This window comes from Barbus barbus (assembly GCF_936440315.1).
Source record: "Barbus barbus genome assembly, chromosome: 6".
NCBI classification, from domain to species: Eukaryota; Metazoa; Chordata; class Actinopteri; order Cypriniformes; family Cyprinidae; genus Barbus; species Barbus barbus.
This window is the reverse complement of record NC_136734.1, coordinates 10,195,996-10,222,161: the sequence shown is the minus strand read 5'-3', so window position 1 is coordinate 10,222,161 and position 26,166 is coordinate 10,195,996. Positions and strand designations below refer to the sequence as shown.

The 26,166-nt window shown below is 36.3% G+C and overlaps 1 protein-coding gene across 1 annotated transcript in view; it reads right to left on the bottom strand.

Moving 5' to 3' along the window:
* The window catches only part of LOC306870849 (stress-induced-phosphoprotein 1-like), a 35,607-nt gene extending 11,983 nt beyond the window's left edge, over positions 1 to 23,624 (bottom strand). The window contains exons 1-13 of the mRNA XM_079418305.1: positions 23,540 to 23,624; positions 20,626 to 20,835; positions 20,031 to 20,172; positions 18,466 to 18,607; positions 11,962 to 12,127; positions 11,234 to 11,360; positions 4,250 to 4,352; positions 4,036 to 4,156; positions 3,750 to 3,846; positions 3,515 to 3,639; positions 2,466 to 2,502; positions 2,253 to 2,356; positions 1,974 to 2,146 (exon numbers count right to left, since the gene is read on the bottom strand). Coding sequence (XP_079274431.1) covers positions 1,974 to 2,146; positions 2,253 to 2,356; positions 2,466 to 2,502; positions 3,515 to 3,639; positions 3,750 to 3,846; positions 4,036 to 4,156; positions 4,250 to 4,352; positions 11,234 to 11,360; positions 11,962 to 12,127; positions 18,466 to 18,607; positions 20,031 to 20,172; positions 20,626 to 20,835; positions 23,540 to 23,548 — 1,556 coding nt within the window. The 5' untranslated portion in view covers positions 23,549 to 23,624. The remainder of the gene's footprint in view (positions 1 to 1,973; positions 2,147 to 2,252; positions 2,357 to 2,465; positions 2,503 to 3,514; positions 3,640 to 3,749; positions 3,847 to 4,035; positions 4,157 to 4,249; positions 4,353 to 11,233; positions 11,361 to 11,961; positions 12,128 to 18,465; positions 18,608 to 20,030; positions 20,173 to 20,625; positions 20,836 to 23,539) is intronic.
* Positions 23,625 to 26,166: the final 2,542 nt, after the last annotated feature.

Genomic DNA, 26,166 nt, shown 5'->3' with positions numbered 1-26,166 from the left:
GAGAGAGAGAGAGAGAGAGAAACAGTGCGCGAGGAGAGAGAGAGAGAGAGAGAGAGAGAGAGAGAGAGAGAGAGAGAGAGAGAGAGAGAGAGAGAGAGAGAGACAGTGCGCGAGGAGAGAGAGAGAGAGAGAGAGAAACAGTGCGCGAGGAGAGAGAGAGAGAGAGAGAGACAATGCGCGAGGAGAGAGAGAGAGAGAGAGAGAGAGAGAGAGAGAGAGAGAGAGAGAGAGAAACAGTGCACGAGAGATATGTATACTCATGTGATATAAGGGTACAGCGAACCAGTGTTGCCAGGGTCGCGGTTTCCCATACAATTGGCCTATTTTGAAAATACAGTCGCGGGAAAAATTACAGAGCCGTGGGCTGCGTTTTTTTTTTGGGCTACTTTTATAATGTACCGCGGCCACACAAATTGTAGCCTATATATACACACGTGATCGCAAAAGCAAGTTATTACAAACACTCGATGGTGATTTAAAGTGAGTTCTGAGTAAAAGTGTACTACTAATCTCATAAATTGTCTTATGTAGCAGGTTGCTAATGTTAGCTCTAATGCACCTGCAGAACAGGTCCAATTCTTCTTCATAATGCATTTTGTCATAATACTTCATGTAAGGTCGCAAGAAAATGTTTTGTTGTATTTATTTAGAAATACTTTTGATAATAGTTGGGTAAATGTGTAGTGGGATTGAAGCGATGTGGCTTGGTAAACATTTTATTGCCAGTATAAAGGCTGATAATTAAAACAAAAGAATAATAAAGATAATGTCTCATACCTGGCGGAGATGTGAAAGGTTATGTTTCCTTAAACTAGTTTGTCATGCATTCTTTTATTTAACACATTTACAGGTAAATTGTAGTATTGAAATTTGCGATTAATCGTGATTAATCACAGTCCAGGACTGTGATTAACACGATTACATTTTTAAATCGATTGACAGCACTAATTAATATATATATATATATATATATATATATATATATATATTTTTATTTTTACTTAGCATAAAATCTGCTAGTAGTTGCATTTCAAATCAGTAACAAACGGAGTTCGCAATAATTTATTTTCTCTTTGGTTTTGCATTTTATTTGGCATCTTTTAATTTCTATTCATTTTTTTTACTTTTAATCTACACTTATCGCATGCATTCGAATGTTTACGTTCATACAGGCCTTCGAGAAAACGCAATTTTTAAAAAGCTAACCGGACTGCACGAAAAAAAAAAAAAAAAAAAAAAAAAAAAAAAAACACCTCAAAAGTATTGCTTTTTTTTTTTTTTTTTCCTTTTTATGTTTACTATTGAAATGTTGTTGTATGCATTTGTCAATTTTATTTAATTTCTGTATTTTCTTAAATGGGTATTTATAGAGAATTTACAGTGTGTTAACGTTTAGTTTTAGTTACTTTTTCTTATTTGTAAGTCGCTTTGGATAAAAGCATCTGCTAAATGACTAAAAGTAAAGTAAGTAAAGTAAAAGTAAAAGTTTAGAACAGATTACAATGAGAATTGGGAGGTAAAATCTGCTTAAATTCCGTGATTTATTTTTTATTTTTTTTTTTATCTTAATTTGTTGACACAATCTCCCACTTCACATTTTATAGGGTGGTCACGCCACACTTTTCAAACTCAGGACTGCAGATTTGCAGTAAGGTGAAGAATGCATGTTTTTACTTTTTGGGTGTATTACAGGTTAAATCATGTTTAACATTTTTGGGTAAAAAAAAGAAAATTGTCTTTTTAAAAAAAACAGTAAACATCTGAGTGTGATGCCATATCACAGTTGCAGTGCTTAAAAGTCTACCGTGACTGTAGCTTTGCATCTCACTAATCTACACCCCCAGCTCAGTTCATGCAGAGACAATATTAGTTGAATCAAGAGTGCTAGATAAATGGAAACACCCAGCACACTGGGGAAGCCAGATTGGGAATCACTGCAAAATACTGAAAATAATACTTCAATGGTTTCTTACTCGCTGAGGGCCTGTGGGTCTTTCTGCATCTGCTCTAAGATCATGCGCATGGCAGGATCACTCATGATCTGCTGCACCTCTGGGTCGGCCATGGCCCTCCGTTTCACGTCCTCTGGGCTGTCGTTACGCATTGCTTGACTCACCATACAGCGTTGCAGACCCTCTGTGGCCTCCTGTAGTGACAGAGGAATAGAGAAATATAATGTTAATATGTCAGGCCATCACCCCCAGCACAATCCTCCTCGAAAACGCAGATATAATGAAGCAGGTCATGTATACCTTTGAGTTGGAGTCAAGCTCGAGAGCTTTCTGGTACACGTCCATTGCTTTAGAGAAGTCCTTCATAGCCTCCAGTGCTGCTCCCTTGCGTGTGTAACCCTTAACTAAAAGTGAGTGGATAGTGTAAGGTGTTTACAGCTTAATAAATTAATATAAAAATACACACACACACGCTCAAATGGAAGCTGAGAAAACACAATGTATAGCACTTACTGAAGTTTGGGTCCAGTTTGATGCAATCCTCACAGTCCTGATAAATGGACCAAGAGATGATGGTTAACAGTGACAGGACAAGATGGTAAACAAGTCAACAAACTAGTCGATTATTGACATCAATGTAGAATCAGTTTTTTCCCCGTTATTGTGCCGTTAACGGTTAATGCTGTTAAGTTTCTCAGAAGGTGTTAATGTGATGAAGCTCTGAGAAGTTGCATCTATAAATTCCTCCCCTTTGAATCACAACTACAGCAATAACAACACTGTCTATGGAACAAACTCAACATGCTCAAGTTTAGACTATTATAATCTGAAGATGTCCATTTTGTTCTGAAAGCAATGATAGTTTTGTGCAATAGAACATAGAGTTGTACAGATCAGACATTGACATATGCAAAAGCTGGAGTCACGGGGGGCAGTCTTATGCACTTCATTTATCCATTCATGGTATTCATTACATAGTTGTCTTATTTAATTGTCTACCAACTGTGTCTTTCTTGTGTTAATACAGCAAGTAGCTCTACAGGTCACCAATGTCACAAATCCTTTAGATTAGTCGCTGACAAACTCCAGCATATATTTTTATTTGTCAATCCACCTAGATTTACAGTACAGGAAAAATTAGGTAACACTTTAGATTAGAGAACACTATTCACTATTAACTAGTTGCTTATTATCATGCATATTGGCTGTTTATTAGTACTTATAAAGCATGTATCGTATTAATGCCTTATTCTGAATGACATTCTAGCTCCCTTAACCCAACCCAATACCTAAGCATAATTACTCCAAACAACTAACTTACGATCAATAAGCAGCACATTAGGAGTTTATCGAGAGAAAACTCAGTAAATAGTGAATGTGTTCCCTAATGTAAAGTGTTACCTGAAATTCCATAGCTGGTGCCCTGAGGAAAAAGGATGGAGTCATCCGATACTTTCATATTCATTTTAAATAACGTGACAAAAACTCACAACATGAACATGATCTAGCCCACAACAAGAGCTTCAAACAATCTCGGTGTGTTTGTATGCATGATTGTGTACCTTGAGGGCCAGCTGGAATTCCAGTAGTTTGGTGTAGCAGGCAGCTCTGTTGCTGAAGAGTTTTGCATCATAAGGGTTTCTCTTGATGGCCTCAGAGTAATGTTTCATGGCCAAAGGATAGTCACCTACATATCACACAGCAACAGAACAAATTAAATCGCAGTCTAAATTATTTCAAAATAAATCTTATTAGATCGGAATGTTACAGCAGTGATGATTTGATTCATATACACACCCTTCTGGAAGGCATCATTGCCCTTGTTTTTTTCTTCCAGCGCCAAATCTGTATTGATATAGGCCTGCTTCTCCTGTTCCTTTAAAACCTTTTCCGCCTGTTTTGAAAAACAGTTGAGTATAGAATCCAAGACATGAATTTTTTTTTTTAAAGCAAAATAAAATTCTTAATTCATCACTTTCATTTTCAGGTGAAATATGACCAGGTCACCACAGTCTAACAGAAAAACAAAAAGATATATACTAGGGGATATTGGTGTGAATCTTTCACCAAAAATCTCAATGACCTGCTGGCATTTCTTGAGGACTTCAGGTATGCGATGCTCTGTCAGACTCTTATTATAAAAATGGACTGCCTCTTTGTACTTCTCCTGCTTGAAATAGGAGTTACCAATCCTGGCGTATACCCTGCAACCAAACAGAGACAAATAAATCAGTATAGAGGTACCATAAATACATTACCAGAACAAATCTGAAAAGTGAGTGTTAAAGAAAACTTACTTGGCAATCTGTCTGTAATCCTCCCGGTTCTCTCTGCCCACCTCAATGGCTTTCTCACAAAGCTCTCTGCACTTATCAAACTCCCCCTTTTCAAAATGCACAGCTGACAGAGAAAAGAGACACACTTAATTAGAAGTATTCACTTGCAGAATTTGTGGGTTTGTGAGAGTAGTTAAGGTGGTTTTATCCTACATATGACTTTAAATTAAAACTCCTCACCAAACCTTTTATCTTCACACTTGAACAAAAGCTAAGTGGGAAGGGCAAAGGCTACCAAACACTGCAGCTATGGATCTCGCTGTTTTTAAATACGTGGTTAAATGGTTGTTCACACAGAATGTGTATTTGTATTGCATTGCTATTCACTGAAATGAAGTTGGGATTAAATAAAATATAATTAGATGAAAAACGAAATTAAAAATGCAACTGAAATGGAAATTGAAGCACTAAAATTACTAACTTTTAATTAATTCTAAATAAAACCTAAATAGTAATACATTCATTTATTCAACTTTATTCCCAGATTCAAGGTCCACTGGCAAAACCCTAGAACAGTACAATACACATTAAAACAGTTATACCAATGTTTTCTCATAAGTGACTGATCACTCCACAGTAAGCCAAGGATATGACAGCACATTATAATAGCATTCTGTGAATCATCCAAACAAGTGCTGTCAATTGATAGAAAATTTTTTTTTTCTAAAATTAATCATAATTAATCCCACCTAACATTAAAGTTTTTAAATATAAATTTATATTGCAATAATTTAACATTCAATCTTCAAATTAATGTAGAAACAACAAAGACAGTATATTTTTAACATTTGTTTAATGGCAACTTTTTAATGACTGAAGGAAAGTATCACTGGCCACGTTTACATGCAACCAAATAATCAGTTTGTAATCGGATTGACGGCTTAAAGGCGCGTTCACACCAAGCACGATAACGATAAAGATATAGTTCTAAAAATCGTTCTCAGTATTAAAGAATAGCAGCGTCCACACCACAACTATAACGATAAAGGCACAAAGAAACAATATAGCTGGAATCACTTCCAGAACGATTTTTTCCAGCCGATGAACGATAAAAACACTGACAGCCAATCAGAATCCATCCTGCTATAATGTGCTCGAGAATTTAAAGCGGCAGAAGCACGTGCGCTAGGGATGTAACCGGTTTAATGATAAATCATGATAAAATTCCCCACGGTTAGTATTACAGTTTCATATTTTAATTATCATTAAAACCGTATTCGATTACGGCGACCTTAACAACTCACAATAAATAAATAAATACTGTCCAGCATAAAGCACAGTTTTAAGTAACAGTCACACGTGCTCACAGCGCGCAGAGTAGTTTCGTTTTGAGTGAAAATAGGGCGAAAAGCTGGGAGGTTTTAAAAGAGTGCTAAGGGAATTATACACAAGAATGTACCTCTGAAGGTTCTGATTGTCTTCAGAAACGATTCGATGGCATTTTCTTCGCTCCATGTAATACCTAAAGGAAGCGTTTTTAAATCACAATACTGCTTTGTCCACGGAGGTTATGGAAACAGCTGTAATTCAGCTATTCCATCAGCGCCACCTGCTGTGAGTGAGTGGATTTATAGAGACTTATATTTACATTCAGCCTGTGTACGGCAGTTTCTGTCTGACCAAAAACGGACCAAATTTGCATGCCCTGCAGTAAATTTTGACCAGTTGATGAAAAACAAGCTTATGTGGATTCTACACATTTAAACAATTCAGATAAGCCATCTAGAATTATTTATGGAGCAGATAAAATACATATAATCATTTATTAATCAATTATCATTTTGACTTAACCCTTTTCTTTATTTAAAAGGCTGAAATGTGAGGTTTACCTTTATATGACTTTTTCAAAGCTTTATTTGAACATTTACATTAGATATTTGAGCATGCTATTAAACTGTTGCCATTTAAAATCAGGACATCATTGGTAATGTTATTGTTTTAGCAATTATGCAAACAAAGTCATTTCATTTGCCGTTTGTTGATTTTCAAATATAAAACTTGATTTGTGTGTCGGTACTTTTTGAACATCTCCAGCACATTTTAACAATAGAGTGATAATACTGATAACTGTGATAATTTTGGTCACTATAATCGTGATAAGAAATTTTCACACCGTTGCATCCCCAACGTGCGCTTGGAATAAACAGACGATATCATTCGCTGGTGTGGACGCTAATATCGTTGTCTTTATACTTATCATTCTTGGTGTGAATGGGGCTTTAATCTGACTGAAAAGCCTTCATGTAAACACCTTAACCAGAATGAAATTTCAACCGGATTGAAATGGGTGGTTTATTCCTTTTCTAATATGATTGATAGCACATGTAAATGCTTGATCAGATTGAAAACCGAAACTGAAATGGCTGCGCATGTGCAGTGACGTAGAAATAGCGTAATGACATATGACGCATGGAATGAGCAGTTCTTCCTTTAGAATAAAGTGTTGTATAAATGCATTTCCTGTTATTATAAAACTCTCCTTTCACTCGGCAACTATGAAGTGGAGCAGGAAAACATCCCCACCAGTCCTTGTTTTGGATTCTCATCAACAGACGACTGGTTTCGGATGTGGGGAGTAGGGTTGTTCCGATTACTAGCATCAAAAAAACCACCGATACCACAAAAAATGCTGGCTTCGGTATCGGCAAGTACTTGAACCCATGTACCGATCCGATACCATTTTCTTAAACAAGACCTATAGTTATGCGCGCTAGCTTTGCTTAACGCTGCGAATCGGAAATCAATTCTTCGCTGCTCAGAATGCAAACACAGGAAGTTGTGCTGTGTTGCCACAAGCAGCCACTATTTAGAGCAGTGAAGAAATACAAACGCGCTAGCACATTGCCAGTAAATCATTCGCATATGCGACTAAATCTTCACCCTGGGCGACTAAATGTGTAATATTAGCCACTGGCTAATAAATAATCAGATTTTACTCGCCAGTGTGCGAGTTGGAGGCTATGTATAAGTTTAGCACAGATATATTGTCACTCGCCGAACACTCTGATTGAGAGCTTCAGAGCTTCACTATGCCAAGCGATCTATTTTCATATCATCTGAATGAATGCGCAGCGCACCTGTATTTGATGTACCGTAAGCACTAGAGTGAAGCGCATGACTCGCCATCACTTTGCTTTTTTTCCTCACATGCAGGGAGGGAGAGAGAGAGAGAGAGAGCGAGCGAGCCTTACAAGTAGCGCGTCAATTCTGCATGGTATGTAAATGATATTCTGTGTTGTATTTTCCTGTTAAAATAATGAATTTCCTTTGGAATTCTTCAGCTTAACTGCCGGGTTCTCCGATAGTAGGCGGAGCTAATACGCAAACGACAATCTCATTGGCTGGCGCTCACCTATTATCGTCCCCGTTATGAGTTCAGCAAATCAGTTCGAGCCAATGCAGACAACGTGATTAATATTCATGAACTCAGCAGCTTGTTAATCCTTAGTGCATTTTATATTGTTCTTAGTTGAATTCATAGTATGATTATTATCTTATCAGTATTATTGATAGTTTTTTCCCCATTTTTACAAAAACACTGATTGACAAAAAAGGACCACCACCAGTCCCAAGTAGGGCTGGGTATAGAGTTCGATACTTTTTAGGCACCGACCAAATTGCCTCGATACCACCGAGTATCGAAAAACGTCTTGTCGTTCGGTACCAAATTTCGATATCTAAGGGGTTAATCTCATTAACGTCAGTGAGCCAATAATCCTGCAGCACTAGGTGTGTTTGACTAGAAGCGGCGCGGATTGATCAGTGTTTGACATCCACGAGAGCGTTTCGAAAGCGCATGGAGCAGTCCGCTCTTTATATCGCTCGGTTTGTACTACACACAGACTGAAGCTCGCGTCACCCTCGCGGTGATTTCAGCGTCTGCCGCCTAACTAAATGAGGACATAAACACATGAACAACAGCTCCAGAACTGCTGTGAGAGTCAATTAATGAGCATTTTACTGTTTGATTCGAGTAAAACTAACGTCATATCACATACACACAGAACTGTAAAAGGTATTCCAGGCAACCCGTCAAAATAAAAGTTCGGTTTAACTTGGAAGACACTGCGGCAGAAATATATTAATATTGTTCAGCAGAGTGTACTGCTACTACTAGGCTACTATTAAAATTATTAAAACTTTATTATTATTATTTTTTTTTAGTAATGATCACACAACAGTTATTCCATTTTTTTATTTTAATAGTAAACCCCCTTTGTTTGCCAAAATAAATAAACTTTGATTTTCAATAATTTCAAGAAATTAAATTAATATTTTATGTCTTCATTTGAAAACCAGATACAGAACACAGAATTTCTGAGGAAAAATAAAACATTTCATAAGGCTATTTTAAGAATAAATTTAAATAAACCAAGTTGTTTTTATGCATTCAAATAATTAGACATACTACACCAGAATTTAATAAAAATAAAACATATGGTGAAAGAAAATAAAACACCCACTTATGAAAGTGGATGAAGATTTTAAATTTCTTGAAGTCTTTAACAACCTAGAAATGATGATGTGTTTTAAAATGAACACGCACTAATGTAAACGTAGCCTAACAGATGTGTAAACTGAAAACAATTTGAACTTTATTAAAATTATTTATTTATTGTGTTGGATATATTTTGTTCCTTTGTGCAGTGGCTGTATAAATATCAACATTAAAAAAAATAGTTTTTTGAGATAATGTAATCTTATTTAAACTGATTTCATAAAACTGGTATCGAAAAAAGTATCGTTCAGGAACCGGTATCGAACTCAAGGTATCGGTATCAGTATCGAAAATTTTGGAACGATACCCAGCCCTAGTCCTAAGTTCAGTTAAAATGACTAATATGCATTCGTACATGGTTACTAAGTTTTAATTCTAATTGCTAAAGTTCTATCATAATATAATACTTGATTATCATAATATATTTATAATGCTTGACTGACTAATATTAAGAGTGTACTTTTAGATATTTAAAAAGATGTGCCATTTTCCAAACATTATGTATTATATTTTTTGTTTAAATCGCCAGACTATCTATCTATGGTGAAGCACACCATGAAATAATTGCATCAATTCATACAGGGCTAGTAGTACATACAGCTATATAACCGGATACATACCCAGGTATCGGATCAGTACTCCGTATCGGCCGATACCGAGCCCAGGTATCGGAATCGGTATCGGGAAGGGAAAAAGGGTATCGGAACATCTCTAGTGGGGAGGGGCATTTTTACTGCGTAATAAATATAAGTAGCACGACACAGCGGTTTATATACTCATTTTCATCAAGTTATGACCAGAAATGGATAAATATTCTGTTGTTTAAAACAAACAAAGAAACCATGTAGGAGAATGGTTATGCTCAAACAGCAGAAAACTCTATACGCGTCTAGTGCATGCATGTAAAAAAAAAAAAAAATTCTGATTTGAATCGTGACAAACACGCAAATCAACCCAATCACTTTATTTAGCGTTCATGTAAACATTACATTCAGATTCATCAACTGGAATGAATTCAATCCAATTGAAACAAAAGTTGTGCATGTAAACATAGCCACTGATACCAATACTACTGATGTCTCTAGGAAATTGTTCTTTTTTTCTCTCTAATATTTATCCACTGGCTATATGTAACGTTGACTATACTAACAATACAGTATAACAGAGCTATCAGTTTTAACATTTATTAGACCTTAAAAAAAAAAAAAAAAAAAACACTTCACATAAACCCATTATAATAAATGTAATTTACCAGTGCCCTTCGGCAAGTAGGAAATATACAGCAACTGAATAATGGAAACTGAAGTTATAAAAAATAATTTAATCTAAATTAAATATAGATGAATCCTTAAAGCTACAAAGTTATTTTTGTCCTCTTTTTTTCTTTTGTTCTTTGATTAACAGACATCACAGCAGCTGGGATATTAGGTTATTTAGCAGCTACTACTTTAAGAGCTGCCATTGCTGAACGTGATGTGGATCTGACATGCATGCTCATTTCATTCGCACTTTAATATGAAATGATACAGGCTACAGCACGTGCCGCCATATTTGAGTGTGCAATTGAAGAGCATGCGCTACGAGCACAGTATAACGCCGACAGGACAGGAACATTTATTTTTACCAACATATGACCTGACAACATCTCATCTGACCTCGGTTCTTGTCAAGGGGGGGGGGGATATAAATTTTTTTTTTTTTAAAAGAGAGACAGAAGCAGCAGTTGTGAGTGAGGTGGCCAAACTTATGGCGCTTTTCCACTGCATAGTACAGTACGGTACAGTTCAGTAAGGCACACTTTAGGGGGGTTTTCCACTGGGTACAGTACCTGGTACTTATTTTAGTACCACCTCGGCTGAGGTTCCAAGCGAGCCGTACCGTTACCAAAATGTGACGTGTAAACTCTGCTGATCACTGATTGGCCAGAGAGAATAGTCTCTGCCTGCGTCATTGAACTTGTGGGACGAGACATAACAGACCTGCTAGATTTAAATCAGCACAGCCAGCGAAGGATTGAACGCAACTGTTTTGAATGGGCACACCTTTTTTAACAACCAAAAATGGCTGTTTCGTTGTCTGTTGAGGAAGTACAGATGTCCCTCTCTTTGATAGCCGAGGAGCGGATCCAGCGAGAGCTTGATTGAGCGACGTGGAATTAAAAAGTTTTTCAGGAGTCACGACAGTAGATGCAGCGCAACTATAACGACATGTGAATAATCCCGCCCACTCTAAAAGCGGTACTGAACTGCAGTGGAAACGCAAACCGAGCCGTGCCGAGTCGTACCACGCAGTGAAAAAGCATCATTAGCTCCATGTAAAGAGCCCTATTCAGACAGGATTAGGGATTAGTTTTACATGGAGAGGTGGAGTATCTCAGTGTGTTTGCAAAACTCAGTGATTTTAGTCCTATCCAAATGTTCCATCTCAGAATAGTGCTTAATTCTTACCTGCTTGATTTGACAGATAGGTCATGTTGGTGGGATCGTGCTTTAGAGCTTCTCCATAGTGCTTCAGTGCAGCAGCAAAATCTTTATTCTTATATGCTGCATTTCCCAGTTCCTTCTCCTTCAAAGCCTAGAAGAACGATCAAAATTAGGACAGACACCATTGCTAACTTGGTTTTGAAGCATATTCAACAAAACTAAAATGCAGTCAACAACACACAGAAAAAGTCAAACAGCTCAGGTTTAAATTGTCTGTTGTATGTAGGGGAGTGCATGGCCACTGTATCGCCAGTGTGTTATTCTAAGCATGTGAAGGATGTGGTTTTGCATGGACACTGGGACACGAAAGAAGTTCAAACCTTGTTTGCATAATAAATACTAGTTTAGCAACCAAATGTTAGGCTATACCTTGAATATTTAAACATTTGGATTTGTGCCGAAAGAGTTATGGGAGTCCAACGCCAGTTTCGGTTTCATTTTAAACAAATTTGTTTATATTTTTAGTCTTTATAAACTCAAAATGTTGTTTATGATTAATGGCACTATAATATTTTTGTGTGAACATTTTATTTTCGTTATTTCTGAATGTAATTACACGCATCACCCAACTTATTTTTTCTTGCAACAAAGCAATTTTGACCCAATGCGACTCACACGTGTGACTTGTATGGAAAATAGGGTACATGTAGAGAAGAGCTACACCAAACCAAATTTGCTTTGACAAGGAGTACCATTCTCTTGTTCTCTGGCAGGTCTTCCTCTTTGGGAGGAGGTGGAGCTGTCTCTTTGGGTTTACGGGGTGGGGGAGGAGTCGGTTCTTCCTCTTCATCCATGCCAGCTAGATCCAGGCCAAGCAGCACTGAGAGAGTGGTCATCACACGAGGGTCCTGCAGTTTTCTACAGATCCAAAAAAAAAAAAAAAAAAAAAACATTACTTAGGGCTGCACAATTAATAGAAATTAAATCGCAATTATCATGCACATCTTGTCAGGGAAGCACAGTTCTGTGATCAGTAGTAAATCTTCAGTAAATCTCTAAAGGCCAGATGGCTCTCTCATGCTGAAACTCCAAATAAGACCCGCAGAAGAAATCCAGGAAATCCCTATAGCGGTTGCTGAATAAACAGAAGATTTAAGTGCTTTCATTGATTCAACGTGACTAATAAACACACGACTACGACAATATATTGGTTATCGGAGTTCATTACAATTTTCATTATAATTATAAAATAATGCAATGCTATTCGACATTTATCACTGCTCAATACTATGAAATGTCACATGCCTTATTCTGTGTAAGAAGCCACATCATCTCACAGAAGGATTTATTTGAAACACTCGGCTGACATTATGAAGAGAGTTTGGAGTAAAAACATGTTATTTAATGTGGTATTGTCATGTGTTTTCAGATGGAGCAGCATTTACTACACGGAGCTGTAGTTCACTGACAAGCTACGCAAACTGCTTTTATAAATCGCAGAACGATTTCTTCGCTTAAATCAGTCTACGATTATGAAAGCATTTTGCGTAGCTTGTCAGTGAATTACAGCTCTGTGTAGTAAATGCTGCTCCATCTGAAAGCACATGAAAATATCAAATTTAACAAAATACTTTTCCTCCAAACTCTCTTCGAATTTCATATTCCCTATTGATCATTGAACCAGCTTTATTGACAAGATGCACATGACAATCGCATTTGATTAATCATGCATCCCTAAGAAATTACAATACAAAAATATTTATATGACAGAAACAAATATTATATACACACTGGAGAACAGATGCCAATTTATATAAACCCACTATATACCCTCTTAACAAAAGATAAACTACTTTATTTGCCAAAATGTGCAGTACACAAGGACACCATGTGGGATATTGTATTAATATCGCAGTGTTTTCTATGACCTTCCATTTCACAGGGTTTCTGAAGGACAAATTTAAGACATTAAAACCTTTTAAGACTTGCGCAAATAAAATTAATACCATATGAGCAGGGTAAGGCAATGTCTATAGTAACATTAAACTGTAAAATGACTATAAAAAGCATGATTTACAGTTCAGATACAAGTTTTCACAAAAACAAAAAGATTTGTAAAATCATACACTTCACATTCCAGGTATTTGCAGAATTCTTAAAAATCTATTTAAGGCAATTAGAAAAATTATTTCTTATACCATTTAACGCATTTAAAACTGTCTAAGGCCTTAAAAACTCTTCAATTTATTTGTATCAAATTTAAGGACCCGTGGGAGCAATGTTCCCTCTAATTTGTTTTATTGCTGAGCAAAACTTTTCTCTATTGGGCGGACATTTCGGGCACCTGAGCAAAAGCATTCTTTATACCAGACCTGTACAGCACGCACACAAAAAAGTGTGTAACTTTTAACTTTAATGTGCCATTTATATTTGATTTGACCCTTGACGTAACTAAATGTACATTTTAGGTTACCTGAGAAAACATTTTTACTGTACAATACACTGCAGTTCAAAAGTTTGGATCAATAAAGTTTTTTAAAGAGGTTTCTTTTGCTCATTGAGGCTGTATCTATTTGATAAAAATACTGAATATTATTTCACAAAATATTGTGCAATATTATTGCAATTTCAAATAAATGTTTTCTATTTTAATATACTTTAATATGTAATTAAATTAAACTGCAAAGCAGTATTTTCAGTGTCACATGATCCTTTAGAAATCATTCTAAATACGCTGATTTGTAAATCAATGTTGGAAACAGTTGTACTGCTTTTTTTTATATATATATATATATATATATATATATATATATATATATATATATATATATATATATATATATATATATATATATATATATATATATATATATATATATATATATATATATATATATATATATATATATATATATATATATATATATATATATATATATATATATAGTATTTTCGGGACCTGTGATATAAAAAAAAAAAAAAAAAAAAAAAAAAAAAATTTAAAGAACAGTGTTTAATCAAAAGAGATTTTGTGTTACAAAACTATTCAAAAGTTTGGGGTCAGAATTTTTTTTCTTTCTTTTTTTTAAAGTTTCAAGAAAGTTAAATAAACTTTATTCAGCAAGGATGTGTTAAATGGATAAAATAGATAGTAAAGACTTCTATTGTTAGAAAATATTTCTATTTTGAATAAATGCTGTTATTTTTAAAATGTTTTATTAATCAAAGAAAAAGTAACAGGTTCCAAAAAAATAAATAAATAAGTAGCACAGCAGTTTCAACACTGATAATAAATCAGCATATTAGAATGATTTCTGAAGGATCATGGGACACTGCTGGCGTAATGATGCTGAAAATACAGCTTTGATCACAGGAATAAATGCTGTTTTAAAGTATAGGTATTAAAATAGGAAACTAATATTAGAAATTGCAATAATATTTCATTATATCAATGTTTTTTCTGTATTTTTTAAATGAATTCAGCCTTGATGAGCAAGAGATTCAAAGTCAAAGACTCAAAAACAAGGTCAATTATTTATCAGGTTTATAATATAGCCCTAACATAATATATTATCAAAACAAACTATTTAAACTGATAGAATAGAATCTGAAGCAAAACTTAAGCTGAGATCTGCAACTTAAAAAAAAAAAGTGAACGTATGAATTCTTCTATAGCTGTCTAAACATCGTTATGAAGACCAGTTTGTACAATACTCTTGTGTGACTGTACATGTTTCAGAGTTTTGTTACCGTTCTTTGCCCATCCTCTGCTATTTCCAGCACTTAATCAAGCCACTCTTCTTTAATACATGAGGACGTTTTATTTCACATGTCATTGTGTTTGCGTTGTCTCTCGTGTTGAGTGCACTGTGACCATTGAAGAATTCAGTTTCTACAGCGACTCATTTGGTGCACATCGTTCTCTTTCTATGAAACCTGTAAACCGCATTCACCGGTTCTAACTCGGTCGTGACATCAGCTCTATAGCGGTTTGCCCGAGCATTGCTATTCATTCCCTTTTACTGCGGCATTTAATCAAATGGCTTCCCAACGCATTTTTGTGTGCGCGAGGCACATTATTTCTTCTGCGCGGTCGCGGCGGAAGAAGAGCGCGGTCGCACGCGCTCAGCTTAGAGGGGTCACTGCGTGGGAGCCCTATATTTAAGGTAGCCCGTTGGGCAGGGCAGTGATACATTTTGGTAGCCCGACTGGAAAACACAATAGCCCCGGGACGTCGGGCTAGCGATTTTGCGAGCCCTGCTACATTTTACCGTTTCGATTTTTATAATGCATTATCTTATCGATCCACCAGTTCACATTTACAGCTCTGCATGTTTGCAGGGTAAAAACATGGGTCGAATTTTCGTGGAATAGCCCTGCCTTCTAGATTAAGTCATTGCGTTACTGCAGTGGCCGTTAGAAGCTCCGGTTCCCCTAGAAACAATGCACACGCGCAGTCATAATTACGTTATAACTGCACGTGCGCATTGGCTGGTCTAGCCTGAAAAATAAGCTTCTTTAACGCCCTTTAAGCATTATAAACAACATTCATGGGACAGTTCATTTCAGATTTTGTTGCTGATTTGAAACATGTAGTTTGAGTTCATAGGGCAGTTTTTGAGATTTCAGGATTCCCCAATTCATTTAGATAGGACTTGGTTTTGGATGAGCTGCCAAGAGGTGTTGCAAACATGGCCACGGAGTGAACAGACTTTTCTTGAAAGTGACTTTGAACAAAAACAACAGGCTTATTAATAATGCACATTCATTCTCTGCCAGCAGGTGGCGCTTTCCCCGGTAATGGCAGTACACAAAGCAGCACAGCACTGGGCTTTGAAACATGCAGCGCTCCTGTTTATTTAATGAAATCATAGCTTCTTGAAGTTTAACCATCACATTAAGCCATATCATAGGATTAATGTTTGCCTACAAAACCACCACTGGCTCTGCAGCCCTTTACCTAAATTCATTACTTCAAACTTATGTACCCTCTAGAAGCTTGCGTTCCGCAAGTGAATGTCACTATGTGCCATCTCAAAGAGGCACAAAATCACTTTCACAGACTTTTAAATTAAATGTTCCCTCCCGGTGGAATGAGCTGCCCAACTCAATCCGAGCAGCTGAGTCCTTAGCCATCTTCAAGAATCAGCTAAAAACACATCTCTTCCATCTTTATTTCACCCACCAACTCTAGCACTCCCTTTTCTAATTCTATTCTTTAAAAACAACAACAAAAAAACACTAGCTTTTCTAATCTTTTTTGTATTTTATCTATTTTATACAATTAACAAAAGCAAAAATGGCCTCTAACACTAGCTTGATCTATTCTTTTTTCTATTCTCCGTTTTTCTTTTTATTTATTATATAACTTACAAAAAAAAAAACCTTGCTACGCATACGGCGTTAAACTAATTGAGACGTGTTACAGCATTTGCTTCTCATTGCTCTTTTGTTGATTTTGATTGCTTCCATTGTCCTCATTTGTAAGTCGCTTTGGATAAAAGCGTGTGCTAAATGTAAATGTGAACGTATTTGTACTCATTAAAATACCCCGATACCAAAAGCCAATACCATACAGTGTGAACAGTGCTGCGTCCAGATAAATAAAACACTTACAACAGAGAGTAGAATGGAGTTATTAGATATTCAGGATATCTATTGTTACGAGCCCCTGCTCTTTCTCTTTTTGTTTTCTTTCCTGAGTGCAGCTGCTAATTGGATGGGGGCGGAGACTATTACAAACACCTGAGGCCTCTGCCCATGTAAGAGCTGCTGGTGGAACTTCGATGGCGGCTTGCCCTGGGAACTCTGGCCGTTTCTCAATATGCGTACTTGTCTGTACTTGTGTTCTTGTGGACTTGTGAAACGTCATCAGTCGCTGCCCAAGTACTGTTCCAATTCAAAGTTCACATCTAGCCAAGTCCAGTTCAAATCCCCGGATGTGTTCTTGATCCGCCCCTTTTACCGAGGATGCATCGAGAGGTGACTTGTGCGGACTTGATACGGGCCATAACCCAGAATTCAGTTCGTCCTCCCGTCCTCGAGAGTTCGTTCTTCTGAGTCGAACTTGGCAAGTCCAAACTCGAAAGGACGGAAGTCCAGACTCTGCGAACTTGGTATTGAGAAACGGCCTCTGTATTTGTGTTTATTTTTGGTCTTGTTTTCCCGTATTCTCTATTGTTTAGGATGGTGAGTGATTGCTTGTTTAGTTACCATAGAGTATATAGAAAGCATAGGTAAGTGAGCTGACCCGGAAAGACTTTTACTGTGTTTGATTTCTTCTTCGGGAGATGGGAAGTTTTCTTTTTACTCTCGAGTAAGTTGCAGTTTAAATTAGTTAGCTCGCCAGTCCTCATTTATGATTTGTTTGTTTAAATACATTTCTTGTTGTCTTCTATTTTTTCGGTCGTGTAATTTTACCCATACAATAAAACGTTAACTCTTTGCCCTAGTCACTGTGGTATTTGTTGCCTTTAGAACGGCTTTCTTATGTTGGTCCCTAAATAGGGTCGTAACATCTATGAAGTACAAGTATTTAATTAATATAATATTAAACATTCAATATTCATGCCTGTATAGCTGATGTGCGTGAGCTGAAAAGCAAAGTATGCCGAGTGGTTTGAGCGTGCTGCGGCACAGATCGTGCGAGCTTGTCGAGCAAACATCCCTTTCTCACAGACATCACTGGAAGGTTTATAGTTTGGTCGGATGTATCAAAAGCAAGTAAAACAATACACAAATTACTTAAGTTACTTGACGGTAAGGAGACAGAGGGGGAGAGCGTGCGCATTTCTGATGAATGAATCACTTAGCACATGCATCATTTGGATTAAACCTAAAATGTAAATATAAAACCAAAAAATATAGGGGCATTCACTATAAACATTTATTTTAAACAAATGTGCATGCGCATTACGCATATTTTGCTTGCTTGATGTTAATTATGAAAAAGTGGTATTGGTCCATCCATACATAATCTAGATTTTTTTTTTAAAGATGGATTTAACAAAGACTGTAAACTTATGAAGAAAACAGAAGCTTCTGTGCACCTGCGATGGGCATTGCATTATCAGCGCTGTCAAAAAAGTCAGATAGTTATTGGTTGACATCACTAAGAAACGCCAAATATCAGCAAACCACTATACAAGAGACCTTTGCGTAGTGTCGCGGATTATGTGATTATGACCAGCCGACGGTACATTATGCAAAGAAAGACAAATAGAATCCGAAAATCAGAAGGCATACAGAACACTTACGTGCCAAGCTCTGAGGGCTTGTTCCTGAGCTGCTCCAGCAGCTCCCTGTAGCTGGGGTCAGACAGGAGAGCTCTGGTTCGAGTGTCACCCTCCAGCTTTTCATACAAGTTGGGAATGGAAAATGGGTTCATCATCTTTCTCTCTGAAAAGAACATGAAATCATCAATTATCACACTAAATCTTTCAGTTTCTCACCATGTTCCTCCACTGACACTACAAAGAATCTTTTAATTTTAAGAAAAAGGTACAAGTAGTGCAAGTTTTGGTATGAGCAAAAATTTATATCACTGTATTTTTCAAAATTATGCCGGTTTCACGGAAAATGACGGTATTTGTTTTCATGCATTAACCACATTTTCTACTGATTGAGAGAGGAAATACTGCAGTAGATTGACTTAGAAAAACAATTGTCATTTTAACTGATCTTAGGACTGGTCGTGGTGCGTAAGATATTGTGTGTCATTTAGTGATGCTATAATAAAAAAAAAAAACTAATAACAATATAAAATGCACTAAGCATTAATGACGTGCTGGCTTCATGAATATTAAACACGTCGTCTGCGTTTGTTCGAATTGATTTGCTGAAATCAAAACAGGGACGATAATAGGTCAGCGCCAGCCAATGAGATTGCTGATTAGGTATTAGTTTCGCCCACTACCAGACAACCTGGCAGTTTTTAAAAGCTGAAGAATTCCAAAAGGATCTCTGTTATTTTGACAGGAAAATACTACAAAGAAAATCATTTATATGTAGCGCGTCAATGCTGCATGTTATACAAGACTCTCTCTCGCTGTCTCTTTCGGAGTGTGTGTGAGAGACAAAGCGACGATGAGGTGTGCGCCGTTACACTAGAGTTTACTGTACGTCAAATACAGGAGCGCTGCGCATCCATTGAGATGAACTGAAAAATAGCACAGATTGCTTGACAGAGAGTGAGATTTTGAAGCGCTCTGTCAGTGTGTTCTGCGAGTGAAAATATCTGTGATAAACATACTCAGCATCCAACTCACACACTGGCGAGTAGAATCTTAGAATTTATTAGCCATTGGCTAATATTAGACCTCATTTATTCGCCCAAATTGAAGATTTAGTCACATATGCAAGTGATTTACTCGCATTGTAGAGGGTTGTCCACCTTCACTGTCCCGCTTAGTAATACAGCTGTGCCCTCAGCACAGTGAAAAGGAAAAGGAACAGTCTAAACGTTGTTTATACACCAGTATTTCAGTATATAAAAAATCCATAACATAAAAATAAACGCAGGTATTCGGTATGAACCGGTACACCACTCAGCATTAGGTACAAGCAACCAGGGAAACCTAGGTATTTTTCACCCAAAGAGGCTTAAAGCACATTAATTTCAAACTGATATGTGCTCTAAGGCTTCACACTGAGTGAATATTTTGCCTCGAACAAGACAAAAATCCAAAATCCATTTTGTAAGATAAACTGTATACAACATTACACTCTACTCTTGATGTGACCAGATACGTTGGTTTCATATCAAATGTTTTGCTTTGTGGAAATTCTTCCAAAATGGCTAAAAGGAGGAGACATTCCTTACCTGCTAAGCGTGCTTCAATGTTCTGAAGTCCCTCCTTGAGTTGCTGATTGGACGGCTCTTGGCGTATCCCCTCCTGATAGGTCGCTTTGGCATCCTCTAGTCGCCCAAGAAACTCCAAAGCAGCTGCTTTTCTTGAGTAGCCCTTAAAAGATGAAAATTGAACATTACAACTCTAGAAATGGCAACAGAAGGAGATCAGGAAATTGTCATCATTTGTATTGGGGTTGAATACTTCGGGACATTTTGCTGTTTTGTTTGGGTTCAGGAAATGTTATAAAAATAATTATATTGCCCATCCCCTCAGGATAAACGGAATCAGTGTTACAAGTACCCCAGGCACATCGTTTTTCCATTTTTGAAGCATAAACCCCATAAAATTGATGCGAGCTTCGAATCTTCCAATGTTTTTCTATGGTGCTGAAACCTAAAGATATCCGAGTTCCGCTCCCTGTGCAATTGATACTCGACTGCCATTGGCTAGTCTGCGTTCGAGGGGAGGGGCTTACCAATAGGTCAATTGTGAGATAAAATCATGACATGACATTTTGGGAGGATCTCCCACCCCTAAGTGACACTAACAGCAATAATAACTCACCTTGCCCCAGTCTGGCTTAATCTTTATGGTTTGGCAGGCATCTTTCAGGGCATTGTCATAATCGCCCTTCTTGGCATAAGCGGCAGACCGGTTGCTGAAGAGGACGTGATTGGAAGGGTCTAATGTCAGGGCCTCAGTGTAGCACCTAACCGCCTCATCAACATTTCCTGCGCTCAGCGCCTTGTTACCTTGATCTTTCAGTTGCGATGCCTAAGGAGAAAGATGGATTAAAAAAAGTAGGCTAAACATTACATTTAACAAATTTTCCCATTTTACTACATGTCAAGAAGAGAACAACGTCAATGAAAACAGCATTTGGAGGAGGCTAGAGGTGGTTGTACCAGCTGGGTGTAAGTTACAACTTTTGACATAAGGTCCACTAAAAGCCTGTTGACACCAAGAATGATTAATATAAAAGATCGATAATCACATTAGTGTCCACACCAACGCAAGATAATTTTCTGTTTATTATAAACACACTGCAGTTTTGTCATCTGTGGCTTTAAGACCTCTAGCTCTTTAAACAAGGATGGATTTTGATTGGCTGTCTATGTTTTTAATAGCCTATTTATCAAATTGTTCTGAATTTGATTCCAACTAAATCATTAATCGGTGCTGTTATTGTCATAGTGTGGACTCTAGTGCGAATCTTTCAAATTTAGAATCTTTTTTTTGTTCACTCGTTATTATAGTTAGTTAACTTTTTTGTATCTGTGGCAACTCTTCAGTGATCAACAACAATTAATCAATACAAACAAACATCAACAGGTTACAACAAATTACAAATAAATTAGTGCTGTCAATTGATTAAATAAAGTTAATTAAATTGCACATTTTTCTGAAACTAATCGCGATTAATCCCATCAGTGATATTGCTCAATGCGATTTTCGAATCGCATAGGCCGGGATTTAAAACATGCGTTGCGTGTTTTGAAGCACGGGTGCACACAAGTGAGGATCTCAGAGCAACGGATCATGATCTATAATAATAATAATCTTTCATCAGATTTCTCGTGGCAGCTGCCAGATTTCGTGACAGGTGCCACGGTTTTTTCTCGCCGTTTTTGGTGCTGTTTAAAACTACACTGTTCATGGTGGCGATCGATGGTGTTTTAATAATGCAAAGTTCCCACAGGTGTGTTATTTATTATGATTGTTTTTATTATTATAATACATTTCTATGTATCAGCTGCCAGAGTTCGTATCAGGAGTCACGATCGTGTATGTATATATATATATAAAAGAAAGACATAAGAGAAAAATATAAAAGAATAAGAATATAGGAAACTTTATTTTTTTCTCTTATGTCTTTTAATTGGCTTAGAAATCAGATACACTGTTGGACAATAACCAATAAATGATTTGTTAATGTACTACAAACACTTTTTTTATTCATTTTTTTGTGCCCATCTCTGATGCTAGCATAACAGAATTGACAAAATTTCCTATTATTTCCTTGCCATATCATCACTGTATAGAGAAAAAAAAAATGCCAAAGTTAAAAAATCTTTTGAAGATATAGCTGAACATTTATTTAACATCGCAAAAGTAAATTTCTGTCAGAACTATACTTGTCATTTTGGTTTTTAGTGTTTATTTAAAATGAGACATGATCTGTTTATTTTTTATGGTTTTATGGACATATTTCATAGACATCTGTAAATTATGAAATTAAAACAAATATTAGTAGTGAAATTTTACAGTGGTACTACAAAATAAAATGGTTATTTTTCTTAAAAACTTAATTTATGCCATATTATGCTTTTAATTCTTTTAAACATAGTAATGTCAATCATTTTTTGATCTCAAATATTTTGGTGGGTCTTGAAATAGATTATACTTGTCTAGGTGGGTCATGGAACGGAAAAGTTTGGGAACCCCTGATCTAGGCTATACATAGAGACTTTTAACAATTCAGTCGTCATTTTTTTGCTCAGAAAAAATAAATAAACAAAATGCATTGTAATCTAATTAAGATACATTTAAAGCTGTATTACGTACGTATTTGTTTGACGCTTGAAAACACTTTTTTGTCTTTGACCCACACGCATTTATGTTGGCATGGCGTGGTGTTAAACGGAAGTTGCTTGAAACAGTGCATTGTGGGAGACGGACACATTCAGCAGCAGCAGAGCAGCATCTGCTGTCGAGACTTGAACTAAGCGTCACAGACAGCTAATGCCCCATTGACACAACTTTTACATTCAGTCACTTCTCAGAGTTTGCAACGCTTCTCCCTGCCGATTCACAGCTCAAACAATCTAAATTATTGTTAAGTAATTCAACTATAGCCCCCCCCAAACGAACTGCATAACCTCAATAGAATAAAAAATACAATAAACAGGATTTTGTACTATCGTTAAGTGCAATTTAAGTCATGATCATGTTCTATGAAAAGTTACCCATTATGATCCGGATTGTAAAGAACCATGTTATACATATCCCTTCGGGACTTTCTGATTGGCGTGACATATGATAAAAGATGGGAAACCCCATCAGGTGAACTGAATGAAATGACGTTGCTTCACACACACAGAAGTCTCTAGATCTGACGCGAGCTTATGCTAACTTGCTAACTGCTGAAGGAGATCGACCGGATGAATAAACATGCATTATTCACACGGATCAAAATCTGTACTAAAACATGATCACCCTCTTTAAGATAATCCTTGCTGTACAACTGTTTGCACAGATCGCAGGTTACAGCACAGCGTGTCAAATTGAGCTGCTAACGCGTTATTAGCTTACTAGCCCTTACTATCATTGATGTGGTTTATTATGAGCTACACTGAGTACGTCTTTAAAACGAGCAAACATAGAACGCTTTTAACACGGTTTATTTTCACAATAATTAAAAAAAACACGTTTTCTTCATAATATGAAACGAAAAATATTCTATTTAAGAGTTACTTACTTTCTCCATAGCGTGGGCATGAGGTTCCAGAATCTACCAAGACACTAGCGTTGCCCCGCCTCTCTGCCTATTATCAATGTAGCCCAGAGAAGGGTTGCCAGGTATTGTAGGTTAAACCCGTAAAAATAAAGTTGTATAAGCCTAACCGTGTTATGTCAAAATGCATAAATGAAATGAAATAACAATTAAAAAAAACTATTCATCTAATTATTTAATGTTATCATGCATTCATTAATATTAACAGCTAATAAAAGTTCGAATATGTACTCATTAACAAAATCGGTCTCTAGAAAATTCTGACACAGATTTACGAATCGATGCTTAATGCATGGCAACCCGAATGAAAAAGACATGTGAGAAGAAGAACTTAAATGTGTTACTTTTCCCACCGTATTAACAGCGCTGCGGTCTCTGATTGGATGAATGGTTGACTAGTACATAAACGAGCCTACGGTTGATGAGAAAAGTAATGCTGAATGTTCCAGAATTGTTCTGGAATTCTGTGTGGTGCAGCATGCCATGTCCATATGGAACATATTTTTCAGTATAACATAAAATTTTTAGTCCCAATTTTTTGTCACTTTTTAGTCACTATCATCAAATAGTTAATGTAAAGTTTTTGATTTATAAAGTTTATAAATCAAACCGGGCTTGTTGTTACATGTTTTATTCTAGTGAATAAAACGTGGATTTTAACGCTCATAATTCTAATTCACATACGTTAAAATCTTGACTATAGCACTGACACAACATAAATTGTTGCGTTGACCTGAAATGGGAATGCCAGACATAGGTGACATGCAATATGCAGTGCCCATTACCCATAATATTTGTGGGGGACAACCATTTCTAGTGGTTTCCGAAATCACAGTGGACATTATCAAGTGCACTCATTCAGTCCCGTAATGCATCACAATAATGAGTGCAGTAATTCCCACAGGATTTTGTGAGATTTGTATTTTTATTAAAGTCACCCAATAGGCTAGCGAGCGGTGACTTTTTTAACCGGGTATGCTGAGTGCTAAGATAATAACTCGCAATTCTGACTTTTTTTCTCCGAATTGTGTGATATACACTCGCAATTGCGAGTTAAAGTCCAGTTTTGAGGGGGGAAACAAAGACATGTTCTCAGAATTGCGTGTTTATATCTCACAATTCTGAGAAAAAAAGTCAAAATAGCGATATAAAAAGTCGCAATTAAATTTTTTATTCAGTGGTGGAAACCATGACAAAGTGGTTTACATACCTCATCGCTTTTAGGACACACTCAAAGAGGAAAACACCACTGCTCAACGTTAATGCGTTAACGCATGCGATTAATCTAAAAATCTAAAATGCTAATTAATCGTTTGATAAGGTTTGACCCCAACTTCTTGCCGTCATCGCAGCGCAGAAGGTAATCTATGTGGCACTATCCATCCTAAATTCTATGTGGTATTAGTAATTTTCAATACCATTTAGGACAGATAGAGAGTTCTGAGTAAAAGTGTATAAATCTCATCAATTTTCTTATGTAGCATGATGCTAATGTTAGCTCTAATGCACCTGCAGAACAGGTCCAATTCTTCTTCATAATGCATTTTGTCATAATACTTCATGTAAAGTCGCAAGAAAAGTTTTCTTGTATTTATTTAGAAATACTTTTGATAATAGTTGGGTGAACGTATACTGGGATTGAAGAGATGTGGCTTGGTAAATGTTTTATTGCCAGTATAAAGGCTGATAATGGCTGAAAAAAAAAAGAATAATAAGGATTATGTCTCATACCTAGCGTGCGATTAATCGTGATTAATCACAGTCCATGACCAACAGTCCCATTTTTAATCGATTGACAGCACTAATGTATATATATATATATATATATATATATATAGTTGTATGATATGTTAATTATAAAGCACTAATATAAGTAATATATAAGCTAATATTTTATTCTAATATGGTTGCTATATTTATTTTATTGGCATATATAATAGTTATCTATATAAATTTGAAAACACTATTATGGCAAGGTAATGTTTAATTTATTATAATATATATTTATTTTATTTTATATTATCATCTCACATATCATGGATCGGCGTTTCCATAATTTACTTCTGTAATAAAAATACATATCTGATATGATTTATTTTATTATTAGCATCAAACAAACATTATAATTCTTATTCACAAGGATTAAAGATTAAACAGAAAAAAAGAAACATGATTGCACAACCACCAATTAGGTGGCGATATGAACAATGTATGCAAACGGCCTTTGAATAGAAGAAGAAGAAAGAATTAGTATAAAGGTTTAAGAGTATTCTATAATCTTTGGTAGTATGAAGTGCTTTTTCTTAGCATCCGTTTCCATAGTGACTCATTGAATCGTCGCTCTGTTGATGTCTTGAGTCTTAACCAGGAACATACTCTGTGTTGAATGAACTTACTCCCAGATGCGGAACCAACATACCTCGAGTAAGCAGGTTTTGGGTTAATCAACCGAAATTTCAGGGTTTAGCTGACGGTAAATTAACCGTGCTTTCTGGAATACACCCCTGAGTTCACAAAGAAAGTTGATGATCACCATCATGGTATCAACAAAACCGGATTGGAGTGGTTTGGTTTTGTCAACTTGAAACTAA